Source organism: Eptatretus burgeri, chromosome 4 (assembly GCF_056783735.1).
Source record: "Eptatretus burgeri isolate ZD-2024b chromosome 4, Ebu_testis_v1, whole genome shotgun sequence".
Taxonomy (NCBI): domain Eukaryota; kingdom Metazoa; phylum Chordata; class Myxini; order Myxiniformes; family Myxinidae; genus Eptatretus; species Eptatretus burgeri.
The window spans coordinates 3513233-3529459 of NC_140964.1; the positions used below are offsets into that span (position 1 = coordinate 3513233).

General features: G+C 44.4%; 1 protein-coding gene across 1 annotated transcript in view; it reads right to left on the reverse strand.

Annotated features, from left to right (window-relative positions):
• The window catches only part of LOC147027354 (signal transducer and activator of transcription 3.2-like), a gene marked incomplete at its 3' end in the record, with an annotated part of 52742 nt that extends 37499 nt beyond the window's left edge, over positions 1-15243 (reverse strand). The window contains exons 1-4 of the mRNA XM_085876122.1: positions 15066-15243; positions 11476-11571; positions 10975-11073; positions 10773-10851 (exon numbers count right to left, since the gene is read on the reverse strand). Coding sequence (XP_085732248.1) covers positions 10773-10851; positions 10975-11073; positions 11476-11571; positions 15066-15149 — 358 coding nt within the window. The remainder of the gene's footprint in view (positions 1-10772; positions 10852-10974; positions 11074-11475; positions 11572-15065) is intronic.
• Positions 15244-16227: the final 984 nt, after the last annotated feature.

Below are 16227 nucleotides of genomic sequence, written 5' to 3' on the forward strand. Positions count from 1 at the left end.
GACAGAGAGACAGAGAGACAGAGAGACAGAGAGACAGAGACAGAGAGACAGAGACAGAGACACAGAGACAGAGAGACAGAGAGACAGAGAGACAGAGAGACAGAGAGACAGAGAGACAGAGAGACAGAGAGAGAGAGAGACAGAGAGACAGAGAGACAGAGAGACAGAGAGACAGAGAGACAGAGAGACAGAGAGACAGAGAGACAGAGAGACAGAGAGACAGAGAGACAGAGAGACAGAGAGACAGAGAGACAGAGAGACAGAGAGACAGAGAGACAGTGACAGAGAGACAGAGAGACAGAGAGACAGAGAGACAGAGAGACAGAGAGACAGAGAGACAGACAGAGACAGAGAGACAGACAGAGACAGAGAGACAGAGAGACAGAGAGACAGAGAGACAGAGAGACAGAGAGACAGAGAGACAGAGAGACAGAGAGACAGAGAGACAGAGAGACAGAGAGACAGAGAGACAGAGAGACAGAGAGACAGAGAGACAGAGAGACAGAGAGACAGAGAGACAGAGAGACAGAGAGACAGAGAGACAGAGAGACAGAGAGACAGAGAGACAGAGAGACAGAGACAGAGACAGAGACAGAGACAGAGACAGAGATAGAGATAGAGATAGAGAGAGAGAGAGAGAGAGAGGAAAAAAAAAAAAAAAAAAAAAAAAAGAGTATTACCTCTTGTTTTTCAAAGCAACAACCCATGCATATCTTCTACTTAAATCAATAACAGTTAAAGCATACTTCTATCCCATATCATTATTGAGTTCAATCAAGTCAGCAGACCAAATGCAATCAACCTTTTTTGAATAAACCTTCCTTCTTTTAAACAATGTGATTATTACCTCTGCCACTGAAGGTGAAGGAGGTTATGTTTTCACCCCTTTCTGTCTGTTTGTTTGTGGACAGATCCAGATGAAATTTTGTGGACTGGTTCAGTGTGTGTCAAGGACGAACTGATTAGATTTTGGTGAAGATCCGGATTTGACGACTAGAATTTAAGTGATTCTTCATCATTGAGAGATGGTGAAGGTCAGGTTAGATCTGTGACCTGCTTCAGGTACGATGTAAACCTGTACTAACCTGTTCCATGGTCGGGTTGTCGGCGACTAAATCGTTTCCCCACCAAGTTTTCTGGTGAGGAGGGTGTTTGGATATGGACACCCAGCAAGATTAAAAACAAAACCTGTCAAAGGGCGGAGGAGCTCCTTGTGAGCCAACGGCCATCGATATCTAGTGCCCAACTGTGTCTGCGAACGTCCTCTTGCAGTTGGGTTACTTTTTATTAGGAGGTTGGTGGCAGGATTTGCACTCCGGCCACCGTAAAACCCTTCATTCCGCAAAACACAAAAACGCCAAAAAAATCTGAAAACCCACTCCGTGGGAGTACCTCCTGTGCAGCTTCCCTTCGCAGGGCAGCTCACCAGATGACGGGATTGGGGCAAAGCCAAAGGAGAGTGTGTCGGAGTGGTGCTGAGGTGTCGTCCACCAGACGGCGGTCTCCTTGGGTTAACCTGAGGCGGTCCCTTCAGGTGGGTGCCTGGAATGTCCTATCCCTAAGAGAGGATGATCACCTGTTTCTGTTATCATCTGAGCTCAAGCGTTTGGACATCGGTATTGCAGCACTCTCTGAGGTTCGGAGACCGGATTGCGGCAAGATAATGGTGGGTGGTTACACCTACTATTGGTCTGGTCGCTCTGATGGTTACCAGACTCAAGGAGTTGCTGTCGCTGTGACCAATAAGCTGACCCCAATGATAATTGAGGTAACACCGGTCAACAAGCGTATTATGAGACTAAGGATTCGTCACTCCGTAGGTGTCATTTCCCTGGTCTCTGTCTATGCTCCGACTGAGGCGAGTGACCTCACCGTGAAGGACACATTCTACACCACGCTCAAGTCCGTGGTTGATCAATGCCCCAGACGAGATACACTTCTAGTCTTGGGGGATTTCAATGCATCGACTGGAACTGATAGGGATGGTTACGAGACATGTGTTGGTCCCCATGGGTCAGGATAGCACTAAGAATAGAACTAACCAGAATAGCACTAAGTTCCTTGACTTTGCAAGAAGTCATGGACTTAGGGTGGCTGGTTCATGGTTTCAGCTCCCACAAGCTCATCACTGGACTTGGTATTCCAACGCTGGCAGTGTGGCAAAGAAGATTGACCATGTCCTTGTTGATGGTCGCTGGAGGATGATTCAGAACTGCAGGGTCTACCGGAGTGCTCAGTTCCTCAATACTGACCACCGGCTTGTTGTAGCAACTCTAAAGCTGTACCTTAAATCCTGGAGAATGGTACCATCCCAGCCTCGGCTGGATGTTGGCAAGCTCAAGGATGAGAGAGTAGCTGAGGAGTTTGCGAACAGGCTGAGTGGACATTTGGGGTGTCTGGGTGCTTTGGGAGGTCCTGAAGAGTTGTGGAGTGCCTTCAAGACCACCGTCCATGATGTTTCCGGTGGATGTCTTGGAACTCGCCGAAGGGCAAAGAAGAATTTTCTCACTGAAGGGACACTGGATACCATTGACCAGAGTCGCAGGGCCAGGCTGAATCGCAGAGCTGAGGCATAAAACTGTACGTGCACTAAGGGTGGACAAGGAGGCCTATGTGCAAGGAATCTGCGAGGGGGTAGAGCATCACCTGTGGACAGTTGACCCTCGTCCCGCTTACAGGGGAATTTGCGCATTGCGTTCATCCAAGCCCATCCCTCGGAGCACTGCAGTGAGAGCAGAGAGTGGTAGGCTCTTGACAGAGTCTGAAGTGAAGGCCCGCTGGGCCGGTTACTTTGAACGGTTGTACCAGGCTGATCCCCAGCTGTCGAGTTGGACGTTCAGGGTGTTACAATCCCTGTTGCTGACCCTCCAATCAACTGTGGTCCACTTTCACTTGTGGAAACACGGGCTTTGGTGAACCGGTTGAAACGGGGTAAAGCTCCAGGGATCTGTGGCATCCATGCTGAACTTCTCAAGGCTGGTGGAAATGCTGCAATCGTGTCATTGCATGCAGTTTTGTGCTCTGCCTGGAACACAGGCATCATCCCAACTGATTGGAAGAGGGGCCTTGTTGTCCCTCTCTGGAAAGGGAAGGGTGATCGCCAAGACTGCAACAACTACCGAGGGGTGACGCTGCTCTCACTGCCGGGCAAGGTCTTTGCTCGGATAATTCTTGAGAGGGTTCGCCACCATCTGCTTGAGCACCAGCGTCCAGAGCAGTCAGGCTTTCCACCAAAGAGATCAACGATTGACCATATCCTTGCTATTCGGGTCCTCACCGAATGCAGACGAGAGTTTCGGCAGGGGCTGCTTGCAGCCTATGTTGATCTCTGTAAAGCGTTCGATTCAGTGAATCGGGATGCCCTCTGGAGGATTCTTGGTCTTCGTGGGGTGCCACCAAAACTGATCGATCTGATATCTGAACTCTACTCTGGTACTGAGAGTGCTGTGAAGTGTGGTGGTACCATCTCTGACTTATTTCCAGTTGTTACTGGAGTTCGTCAGAGGGTGTGTACTGGCCCCCACACTTTTCAGCACTTGTATGGAATGAATTTTAGGGAGGATGTCAGAAAGATCAAGCTGCGGTGCATCGTTTGGGTAGGTCAAGATCTCGGACCTTGATTTCGCAGATGATGCAGTCATCTTTGCAGAGACTTTAGATATCCTTTTGTGGGCCCTCGAGGTGCTGAATGAGGAGTCGGAGTCATTGGGATTACGGGTTTCCTGGGTCAAAACTAAGATCTAGGCTTTCAATGACATCTTGGATGCTGCTGTCCTGTCTGTGTCTGTTTGTGGTGAGGATGTTGAGGTCGTGGAGAGATTCACTTACCTTGGCAGTGATATTCATGTCTGCTGGTTGTGAGTCAGAGGTCAGTAGACGTCTGGGTCGGGCCTGGGGAGTCATGTATTTACTGGATCATGGGGTGTGGCGCTGCCGGGACGTGTGCGGGAGGACGAAAGTCGGAGTCTTCAGGTCATTGGTGCTTCCAGTCTTGCTCTATGGATGCGAGACTTGGACTCTGACCAAGGATCTGAGACGGAGACTTAATTCCTTTGGTACCAGGTCTCTTCAGAGAATCCTTGGCTATCGCTGGTCAGATTTTGTGTCCAACGAGCGGTTGCTGAGAGAGACTAAGATGAGATTTGTTACCTGCATGGTCCGTGAGCGTCAGTTGCGGCTGTATGGACATGTGGCTCGTTTTCCTGACGCTGATCCTGCTCACCAGATTCTCTCAGCGAGGGAGTCTCATGAGTGGAGAAGGCCAATGGGCCGACCACGTGCCTCGTGGTTGCAGCAGGTTGATCGACATCTCAAGGACATGGGGATGGGCCTGGCATTTGCCTGGGGGAAGGCCAGACAGAGGCCCCTGGAGTACCGGCGGAAAGTGGACGCAGCGACGCACTGTTCAAGCACATGCTCCCATACCTGACCTGACCTGCCACCTTTTACTGGTATATAAAATGATAGAATCAAGCAATAACCAAACCAAAGAGTGGAGAAAATCACAGCTTTGGTAGAGTTTATTGAATATGAGAAATATCAAATAAGTCTTGTTGAAGAAATAACTAAAACAAATGTTGAAAAAAAACAAATCAGCAGTTAAATTTAAATAAAAATAAGTTTGAGCATGTCAAGAAAATAAATATCCTTGAATGGATAAAATAAATTTTGATAATTTAATCAACTACAATCTCAAAATGATATGTGGCTCAGGAGGTGCTCAGACAAGAGCATTCAAAGAGGTTTGTCATTTCATCTCTGCTCAACAAAGATAGTAAAACCAAGAACCAAGAACAAAGAACCAAGTTCCAATGTATACTCGATGGGGATGTGTTATAAAAAAAAATAAGTTCTTTCCAAAAATAGAACATATATTCACTGTTTGAGTCTATATTTGATAGATATATATGAAGACCACAAGGGGAAAACCAGAGATGTCACTTTTTATAAATTTCAGGGTTATTGCACCTGCCAATAGTTGGCAACATAAGGTTCCCTCTCACAATATTACTTTAACAAATAACCAGGGGTGTCACATCATTTATATGGTATAAAGTTTAGCTGTGCAATGAAAAACAAGTGTTGTCAAAGCTGAACAAGTAGAAACCCAGAGTTGTCAGTACTTTACTCCTGGTTATCTCCCTTTTTTTTTTTTTTTTTTTTTTTTGTATACCTTGGTCGAGGCTCGTATGAGAGCTAACACACAACTCACAGCAAGGAGGCATGAGACAAGAGGGGCGGGAGTGGAAGGGACAAAACATTGGGGAACAGACACAGGTGAACTGTGGAAGGGAGAGGGATGGGGATGGGACGGGGAACATGGCGAGGGGAAGATGGACATTAAAGGGACTTTCAGGAAGGAAAGCAGGAGAATTGAAGGAAGTGGGCTTGGGTGGATTATCGGGGGTAGAAAAGTTCGAGGATTTGGATGGGGGAAGATAAGAGGTGGTGGTGAACAGCTGTTTTGAAAGCCTGGAGGGAAGAATGGGAAAGAATAGAGTGAGGAAGTTTATTCCAAAGGCGGGAAAAAAGGGGAATGAAAGAGTGAAGATGAGCAGTGATTCGTGATTTTGGTAGTTTTACCAGAAGGGGGTTGTTGGCGGACCTTGAGCGCCCTGTGGAAATGTGGTTGGGACAAATCACAGAGAGAGCAGGGGGGGCAAGGCTGGAGAGGAGTCGGTAGAAGACAGAAAGACCACCGACCAACCTGCGGTGATTGAGTGAGAGGCCCAAAGACTCAGCTTCATTGCGGGAGATGCCAATGATCTTAAAAGCCCTGGTTTCGACAGCGTGAAGTCGAGAAAGGTGGGAGGCAGGAGCACCAGCCCAGAGGGGAGAGCAGTACTCCATCAGGCTACGGACAAAAGCTTTGTAAGTGGTCAGGAGCTCAAGAGGGCCGAGGAAGGACTTTGCACGACGGAGGATTCCCAGTCGGCGACTGGCTTTTGAGGCAAGGTTGGAAATGTGACTTTCCCAGGAAAGGTCATGGCAGATAGTGAGACCCAGAAGCTTGAAAGAAAAGACTTCTTCCAGAGGATTGTTGAGAAAGTGGATGGGGGGTTTTGTAAACGGTCCTTTCGAAGAGACATAGTGAGAGTGTGAGATTTGTCTGGATTGAAAGACATGTTCCACGTGTTGGACCAGTTTGTGATTTTATCCAGATCTGCAGTGAGCGAAGAAGCTGCTGCTTGCCGGTCTGAGGGATGACAGATGGTACGGCAGAGGGTGGAGTCATCGGCAAAGAGAAATAGAGGATTTTCCAGAGAGTCCGAGAGATCATTGATGAAAACCAGAAAAAGAACAGGGCCCAGAACGCTACCTTGAGGAACTCCAGCCTGCACAGGAAGAGGGGATGAAAGAACTCCATTTAGGGCCACACGTTGACTGCGACAGGAGAGGAAGTCTGCGAGCCATGAGTGGAGATGGCCTTGAATACCATGGGAAGAGAGTTTGGTGAGTAGGGCAGGGTGCCAGACTGTGTCAAAAGCACGTGATATGTCCAGGGATACGGCTCGGATTTCCTGTCTGGCATTGAGGACCTCCATCCATTGATGGGAGAGCAGTAGCAGCATATCTAGGGTAGAGTGACCTGGTCTGAAACCAAGTTGATGATTGGAAATCAAGCCATTGGAGAAGAGGAAGGATTTCATGTCTGAAGCGATGATGGATTCCATAACCTTGCTGATGATTGGGAGAAGGCTGATTGGTCTATAGTTACAGAGATCTGTTTTTGCACCTTTTTTATGCAGGGCAGTGATGTTAGCAGATTTCCAAGCAGATGGCAGATGACCTTGGGAAAATGAGAGGGTGAATAGAACAGAGAGAGGGTGAGCAAGAGCAGAAGAGCAGGCTTTGAGGACACGTGGGCTGATGCCGTCTGGACCGGTTGCAGAATCTGACTCGAGGTTTGAAAGCAAGCTCTCCACCTTGTCAGGAGAAAAGGATACAGAGTCCAGGGACAGTTGGGTGCGACTGGGTAAAGTGGGTAGAGATAGTGATGGGTTTGGGACACAAGATTTAGCTGCAAACACCGAGTTTAGACATTCAGCTTTATCACGTGTGGAATCAGCAGTGCGGCCATTTGAGGTAAGGGAGGGGATGGAGGGGGAACATACACCAGAAACAGATTTGATTAAACGCCACCAGGATTTTGAGGAGGGAGAGAGCTTTGAGAGTTCAGACTTGAGATGAGAAAGATGTTGTTTTCTGGCTCTCCTGAGGGTAGCTACACACTTGTTCCGAGCTTTGTGGAAAGAACTGAGATTGCCCTCAGTTGGGTTAGCTTTCCATGAGGCAAAGGCAAGTTGTTTCAGGACAACTGCCTCGCCACAAGCTTCAGTAAACCAAGGGCGGGAGGAAGGGTAAGACAACTGAACACGAGAGGGGATAAATCTGTGCATGAGGGAGAGCAAGTTTCTTTGAAAGAATTCCCAGGATGAGTTGATGTTTGAGAAAGTAGTGATAGGAGACCAGTCTGTAAGTTTGATGGCTGCTCGGAGACCCTGCCAGTCGGCTTGAGTGAAATGCCAGACTCGACGGCGGTGAGGTGGTTCTCTGATAACAGCCAGAGAGATGTCCACTTTAACAAGGACGTGGTCAGAAGAACCAATTGGAGCGAAGGAAGAGCAGCAGATATTGTCAGGGAAATTTGTCAAAATCAGATCCAGAAGAGATGGAGTACCATTGGTTGAGATCCGGGTCGGGAAGTTGACCGATTGAGTCAGTCCCAATGAGTCACAGAAAGCTTTTGCTGATGTCCCATGGCAGGTGAGAGAGGTACCCACACCTAGCCAACTGGCGTGATGACAATTGAAGTCGCCACATAAGAGGAAGAGAGAGTTTGGATGAGAAGATAGAAGATGGTCCATGTTTTCGGAGAGTGAGGTGTAGATGGAGTCATCACTGTTCGGTGGACGGTACAGTACACATATAAACATGAGGTGGGAGTGGAGGGGAAGCCGAAGCCAGAGGTATTCCTGGGGGTGTGGGGGAGTGAGAGCAGTGCAGGGAGAGTGAGGAATAGAGTCTTTGATGAAGAGAGCAACACCTCCACCAGGACGAGGCTCAGGTCTGTCATACCGTAAGAGGGAGTAACCAGGGAGAGATACTTGGGAGTCAGACACGTCTTGGGAGAGGAAAGTTTCTGTTAGGCAGATAATGTCTGGTTTGTCAGTGGCAACCTGCATGGAAAGATCTGAAAGGTTTGAGCGAAGGCCCCGGATATTTGAGGTCCACACTTTTAATGAAGAGGTAGGGGAGGAGGCTTTGGGTGCAGGAGGTGGAGGGGCGGGGGAGGGTAGGACGAGGGACGAGGGGGAGGTAAGGAGGGTTGCTGAAGGAGTGTGGGGTATTGCAGAATAGCGAGGGGAGGGGGCCGAATGAGGAGGAGAAAAGGCTCTGTGGTGCTGGGGGAGAGGGGGGACAAGAGACAAGGAAGATGGCAGTTGAGTATTTGAGGAGGGGGAGTGAAGAGATGGAGGTGAGAGGGCACTCGAGGGAGGCAGGTTGGTGGATGAGAGGGGGGGCAACTTAGAGAAGGAAGAGTGAGGGGGATGAAAGGTGGGAGAAAGGTGAGGGGGGAATTTTTGAAAGAGGTGAGAGGGAGGCTTGGAGGGAGAAGAGAGGGATGGTTGCTTTGAGAGTGAGAGTGAGGGGTGAGGGGGGTGAGTTGGCACTGAAGTTGGAAAAAAAGAATGGTTGATGGAAAGCGAGCATCCATGGCAAACTGTGTTTTTTAAAAGTTTTAGGTCAGAGATGCGATTTAACACAATTCTTGATGGATGCAATGAAGGCGAATTCAGAGCATGGAGAGAAGAAGCGCTGTAATAGTTGGATTTTTTAGGCAAGGAATGAAGGAGAGGTCGAAATGAAAGCAGTCTGTTGAAATAGCAGAAGAGTAGTGCATTGTGAAACAGTAAAGAGTACCACATGTGTGAGAGAGGAAGATGAAGCATCATAAGATCGTTTTTGTTGTTAATATTAATGTATGAGAGAGTTCAACAGATTAGGTCATGGAAAATGTAAAAAAAAAAAATAAAAAAATAAAAAAATCGAGGAAGACGAGGAGGAAGTTAAGAGGAAGAAGAAGTAGCAGAATCGGGAGAAGGTGAGCGTGTTGTTGTTGTTGTTGTTGGGTATATATATATATATATATTTTTTTTTTTTTTTGAGATAAGAAAGAGATTAGTTGGGAGAATGGGGGATGTTTGGAAAGTGGGGAGGATGAAAATTGAAGGTAATGGGGAGGATAGAAATTGAAGGTAATGGGGAGAAAAAACAAACAAACAAACAAAAAAAACGATCGAACACCAAGTGGAACCGGTAGGCCTCAAGCCTAGGACTAGGCCTCAAACACCAGGTAAGAACGTCGACATAAATACTCACAAAATAGCACGATTTTTGAAACAAAACCGAACTAGGAACACACATTAACATGTAGGTGAGAAAATTAAACAGTTAAAACGGGACAAATAACAACCGGAACTTAACTTTGAGAATGTCAGCAGGGAGCCCCGAAGGAGACCTCTTGCCGCTCAAAACCGGAACCGGAAGTCTCCCTTTCATTCATGTTAATTGTTCCACCATAATATTCAGAGTTGAGAAACTAAAAAATGAAAGGTTGTAAAACTTTCACAGCATAAACTCTGAGCACTACAATGGACTATTTGGTTATATCATGGGCTCCGTAGTTGGTGCATATCGTGGTTCAAGCCTGGTCAAACCTTTGACTTTTATGGGACCCATGCCATGGCTTAATGGTTAGCGCGTCTGAGTACCCATCCTCATTCGATGTACCCACCGCCCAATCAACCTGCTGAGGTATATGAGGGAGTCACATGAGGTGACTTCGGCTATCGCGGGGGTGGTTTATCCTTGGTTTCCTCCCGGTTTTCCATCATATTAAGTAGTACGGAGTAAGAAATGGAGATTCTGTCGTCATATCAGCGCAATACCCTTGAGTGTGGCGTTGAACACCAATCAAACAAAAAAACAATGACTGTTTAATGTTGAAAAAAAAAAATCTGTGATCACCAGTCATGTTATGTATGCTAATAACCAACAAGCATGAATTTGCAACACATCCTGGGTTAAAATTGCATGGCAATTATTAAACAAGGGAATAACCAGTGATGTCAGTTTGCAACATTGATTCGTTCTTTGCTCTTAAATTAAATAACACAGAAGCTTGGCAAATGCTACATGCTTAATTTGATCGGCCAATGATCACTCTTCCTTTTACTGGAAAAGAAATCTACATGACAGTTATTAAACAGTCCACCAAAGTCTTGAAACTTTGTTTTTCAATTTCTTCAAAATTGACTTATCCTGACATCTCTGCTTTTTCCCTTGTGGTCTTCATATATATATATATATATATATATATATATATATATATATATATATATATACATATATATATATATATATATATATATATATATATATATATATATATATATATATATATATATATATATATATATATATATATATATATATTAGTGAAAGACTATCCCCTCCCCCTCCCCCTCCCAGAAGTAAAGAAAGAGGTTTTTTTTGAGATAAGACATTGAGCAGGTGAGCAAACACTAATGAGCTCAACTGAGAGGATGGCTCGTCTCAAAACCCCCCTTTCTATACTATTTCCATCAAAACGAGTCCCAATTGCGGTCTCGGTTTTATCATGCGATGCCGACATGCATCAAATTCCCAATTACATAAATCTTTGCACACACTATCAATTTTGCTTCACATTCAGCAAGAGGTCTTACCTCGGGATTGCGAGTTCTTGTAACGAAAGTCAAAGTCATCTTGAAAATCTTCCAGAATTCTCATGTTTTGCTGAATAATCTGAACACAGTTCCAAAATGGAAACCATGCATAACCATGGCATGCATGATTCATACATCTCAACATTTCATTCAAAGTTACAATTGCCCAATTGGTAGCGCATCTTTGTTAATGTCAGCTCACCTGCACACGTTTTTTCACCTCGTTAATGGTTTGTTCCAGGGTAACTTGCCTCTCTGTGAGAATGCTTCTCTGCTGGGTCCTCATGTACCCACTGGATCCCTGCAATGCAAAAATTCTCTCAATTATGAAGTAGCAAAATTGAATAAGTGCTATACCTGTTTCACTATGTGATTCAACGAACAAACCAGTGTTACAGCTAGAGATGGATATGCTTCCGCTCACGTAACCAGTAACATCTGAACAAGATAGTGGTTGTTTTATGGCTATATACCTCATTAAGAGAAAAGGATCCCTGGAAAAATAAAAACTCCAACCCCATTTATTGTACCTTGTAATTGGAAAAAAACAATTTTTTCCCCTTATCATTTTTATTTTCTCCGATAAATTGGTATCAGGGCAATACATTAAAAAAAACTGGTCGTCTTCAAACAGTGTTTGCTTTTATCTGCTCAAATCAAAAAATGATCGAGACTTTGGGTAGAAAGTTCCAGAAGACATTACGTAGTTCATTGTAGCTCTATCCAAGATGACCTTCTCTTCCTTCAGACATCGCAAAATGTTCTCAGCCATGAGTGCCGGCTGAGAAGCATAAGATGTCTGCAAGCACACAATACGAGGGAATCTTTATTTTTAATCAGATTATATAATCACCACATTGTACACAAGTGATTTCCATAAAATACCATTTATAAACTATCCAATTACAAACGTCAATCAACTTGCAGTTTAATATCAACTATTCACCTGCTTGTAAAGGAAAACCCAAATAATTGATTGAATGGATTTTTACATTCATTGTGTCGTTTAAAAAAACAAAAAAAATTATATATATATATATATATATAGATATATATAGATATATATAGATATATATAGATATATATAGATATATATAGATATATATAGATATATATAGATATATATATATATATATAGATATATATAGATATATATAGATATATATAGATATATATAGATATATATATATATATATATATATATATATATATATATATATATATATATATATATATATATATATATATATATATATATATATATATATATATCTTGATTTGAGTGCTTTGAGGTTTGGGGGAAAATGAATACAAAAGTTGGAAGAGTTGGGGATTGCCAAAATTTATGTACCGGTATACCACAACATCGGGCTGGATCATGATGTGTATCCAATCATGATATTTACAAGGAGGGCAGGAATCATCCGATGGAAAAATAACAAGAGTACACAACAAGAAGAAAGGCAGGAACTGTGATAGCGTACTAAACAAAGGAGTAACAGATAAGAAAATATAAATATACCCATCAGATATGGGGAATCCCCCGCCATTGAAATAAATGTTGACGCCCAGCCAGCCGGATGGCCGGACGACCCGGGTGACAACAATATCCCCCTTCCGCCACGTGGCGGGGGATAAAAATGAAGATATTGTAATGTTCATCGGATTCGGACCAGTGCCCTGATCCCAATTTAACTGTAGACACGTCAAATCTTCGACTCGGTCGATCACCAAATTTAGCGACAGATGGTCCTCAGAGAAAGCCGAACAGATATTTCCTTTGGTTTCTGATTTACAGAAACTCCAACTACATCTGTCCCCTATGGCAGCTCATCCATTCAAAACATATCGGCGCCTGAAGGTGAACCCCACCCAGGGGAAGGTACCGCAAATTTAACCCTGCTTGCGAAGTTTGGTACCAATTTCCAATCCGAACCACGCACAAGGCCAACATGCCAGTGGTGAGAAAACAGGGTTTATTCGATAGAGAAGGGGGGGGGGGTGAAGAAGAAAGCAACAGCAACAACAGCAACAGCAACCGCAATCGCAACCCAGTTCTTTGTTTAATGCAACTAGTGGGCCTGTTGGACCAAATTTTAATTCGTCTTCATAGCCTTGATGCATACCAGGCTGCTGTACTGCTTCAGCATTGGCTCGCTTTTCACCAAGTGTAGATGTGTTTGGGGCCAGAGTGGGGATTATATGTTCATTATTATTATTGCCATATGATACCACTATTCTCATTGTTGCTGTAAATATAATTAGTATTAATTAATATATGCTTTGTTAAAATGTTGATTGGTTTTGGTATTTCATTTGTAATTTGAATGCCATGCCATGGTAGTAGGATGTATTAAGCTGCTTAATATATGATAACATGGCATGCATTTAAAACATGGGAATTATAATGGATTTTTAGTAGTTATTTAGCCAAATTAACTGAGGAGGTCATGGCGATCATTTTGGTGTATAATATTTTACATCAAAATGCTCTAGCAGAACTCCAAAAAAAAACATGACACAAATTTATAGTAGAGTCTTAGTGGGTCCTCTGGGTATTTGGGATATTTGGCTTATCTAGGTCTTTCGTGTCCTCGGGGAGCTAAAGGTGATGGAAGAAGAAATGCGGGTAAGAGGGTTAATAAGGGACATGCAGAAAATAGGGCAAAGTGGAAAAGATCGTCATGGGCCCCCCCCAAGGCTCACCCCTGCTCTCATAGGAAAAATGGCCTTTAAAATGCCTGTTGTTGTTGTCGTAGTGTCTTTTGGGTCCTCAGAAACTTTAAGATCCCTAAAGTGTCTTTAAAGGTCAAAGGGGTCCCAGCAGTCTAAAGGGTCAAAAGGTATATTCCAATAGTGTGTAATTAATGAACAGAGTAATGTAATTAATGGACACAAAAAGTATGCCTTGCACACAGACACACACCTCATCCATTTAAAGTAGATATCAATCTAACCAGAAATTGTAACAGCTTAAAGCAGTACTTCACCATTCACATCACAGAGAATAACACAGGGGAAGAGGTCACAAGGCAGAAAGATTGGCCCCACACAATGATTGTGCAGGGCGTCGGTGAAGTCTGGCCTGATAGTCCGGCCAGCGTGATGCAGACTTCTCCCTGCCCGATGCCCCGAGCACAATTTTTCCATGTCTCTGTTGTTCGGCTCACACTATGGGAGCCCTTGGCTTGACTCAAGCACTCTAAACTCCACTGTTCCAAAGCTAAATTGAACTGCCCCCCCCCCGCCCCCTCAGCCTTTTATAACCACACGACTGTGCACCGCTGTATGCCCATTGCTTGGCTTCTCATCGCTGATGCAGCTTCTTACAGCTTGGAGTCCTTAAGATCACAGTCTTAGCGCGATGCTTACCTTCCGCACAGTCACGGTATCTTCCTTTGTGCCTTCGAGTAGAGGGGAGGGAGGGTTCGGTGGCTTGCAGAGCTGGTATAACAATTTGTAAAGTGCACAGATTATGAAGGGAATGATTAAGAGGATTAATGAGGGGGGGGTGGTGGTGGTGGATAGTGGGATGCTTTTAGACACATTTCAGTGGGGAGAGGTTCACGATTATCAGCTCCTAAACAAACTTTGACACATGCTGTATCGTTTTCACACAGAAACCACACACTAATGCAAAACGTTAATTAATAACATAACTAGTCTATTAAACACCCATTATCCCCCATCACTATCCCATGACAATGTTCAATGGGATAGTTACACTGGTTTTTATATATTGGTCATCCACATGAACCCCTTGTTAAAAAAAAAAAAAACACAGGAGAAAATAAACTTTCTTTGAAATTCACTTGTTGAAAATCATATTGAGGATAAAATGGAATTATTTTATAAGAAATAATGATATCAGAGGAAGATGAGAAGAAATTACAATGAGTGCGGGAATACCCAAACCTAGACCAAACAATGAAAGAATGCAGGAGGAAATACAAGTGAAAATAATATTCCAAAGCAAGATGAACAATCAAAGGCCAGTGGGTTGACCACCCTCCCAATCCCCCCACCCCCCAATCACCAGACTTGAAGAATATGTTTTGGCAACATCAACACACAATGTAAGGTATTCATTTTACTTCAAGTTCCATGTACAACTCTTTCAATCCCCTTCTATTTATTTGCATAATCAGTCAGAAATTTGTGGAAATGCTGTTGGAATACCCAGCTGGCAACTTCATGTCGTGGGGACAGCTGAATCCAACTATCGCTCAAAGTGTCGCATGTGAAATTGGAAGTCAGAAATTTCACAACAAACTCCCATTTCTGTCGCCATACCTGCAGCTGCTGCTTGACTCTCCGCAAATTATGCAGAACCAGGATATTGTGGTCAGTGCTGAAGCGGATGCACTGCATCTCCATGTGTTCGAGTAACGTGTGGAACAATATGGTGGCATAAGAGATGTCATTGGCTGCCTGGTCCCTAAAAGGAGAATGGCGAGTTGGGATTAGCCATTGAAATCAGAAAAAAACAATACTACATACCAACAGTGGATTTAAGAGTTAGTTGGAAGAAATCGATGCATAAAACCTAACGCACCAGCTAGATACAGGTGTGAGTGTGTGTGTGTGTGTGTGTGTGTGTGTGTGTGTGTGTGTGTGTGTGTGTGTGTGTGTGTGTGTGTGTGTGTGTGTGTGTGTGTGTGTGTGTGTGTGTGTGTGTGTGTGTGTGTGTGTGTGTGTGTGTGTGTGTGTGTGTGTGTGTGTGTGTGTGTGTGTGTGTGTGCTCTTGAATTTGCATTCACAACATTCTCCAATGTGAATGTAATATGTAGACATCCTCTAAACAATATGCATACAAAAATATATCTGCACACACCTAATCAGTGCTCACATGAAGCACAACCATAACTCAAAATATGCCAAAAATATACACATCAATTGAGGTTGAGGTTGAGCTGAGTGCGCAACACGACATTCAACCTGTCTTTCAAGGGAGGCAGAGCAAATTGGTTATTAAGTTTACACACAAAATGTTGTCTTTATTGTGCCCCGACCCCTCCACTTCCTCTTCGTCAAGTCGGCACCACTCCACACCACCCCTTCGGTGCAGCCACACTTTTACACTCCTTCGGCAAGTCAGCACTACGACACTCCACTCTACTCTACCCTATTCTATTCTATTCGTTCTTCAACGAGACTAAAACCCTTCACTTTTTTTGGAAGAGCTGCACCCCTTCTCCACTCCACTCCACTCCACTCCACTCCACTGGCGTGGCTGCACCGACTGAGAGAGACAGACAATGATCTCCACTCTGTCACAGTTGCACCCACCCCTCTGTTCCACTCCACAGTGTGTCAAACTACGTTCCATCACCATCACAATGCTTTCAAGTCCCAAACTGTTATTTCACTCTTCTTTGTCCAATAGATTATATATAATACACACGCGAGCGCGCACGTGCACGTGCACGTGCACACGCACACTGACAGGTGAAGT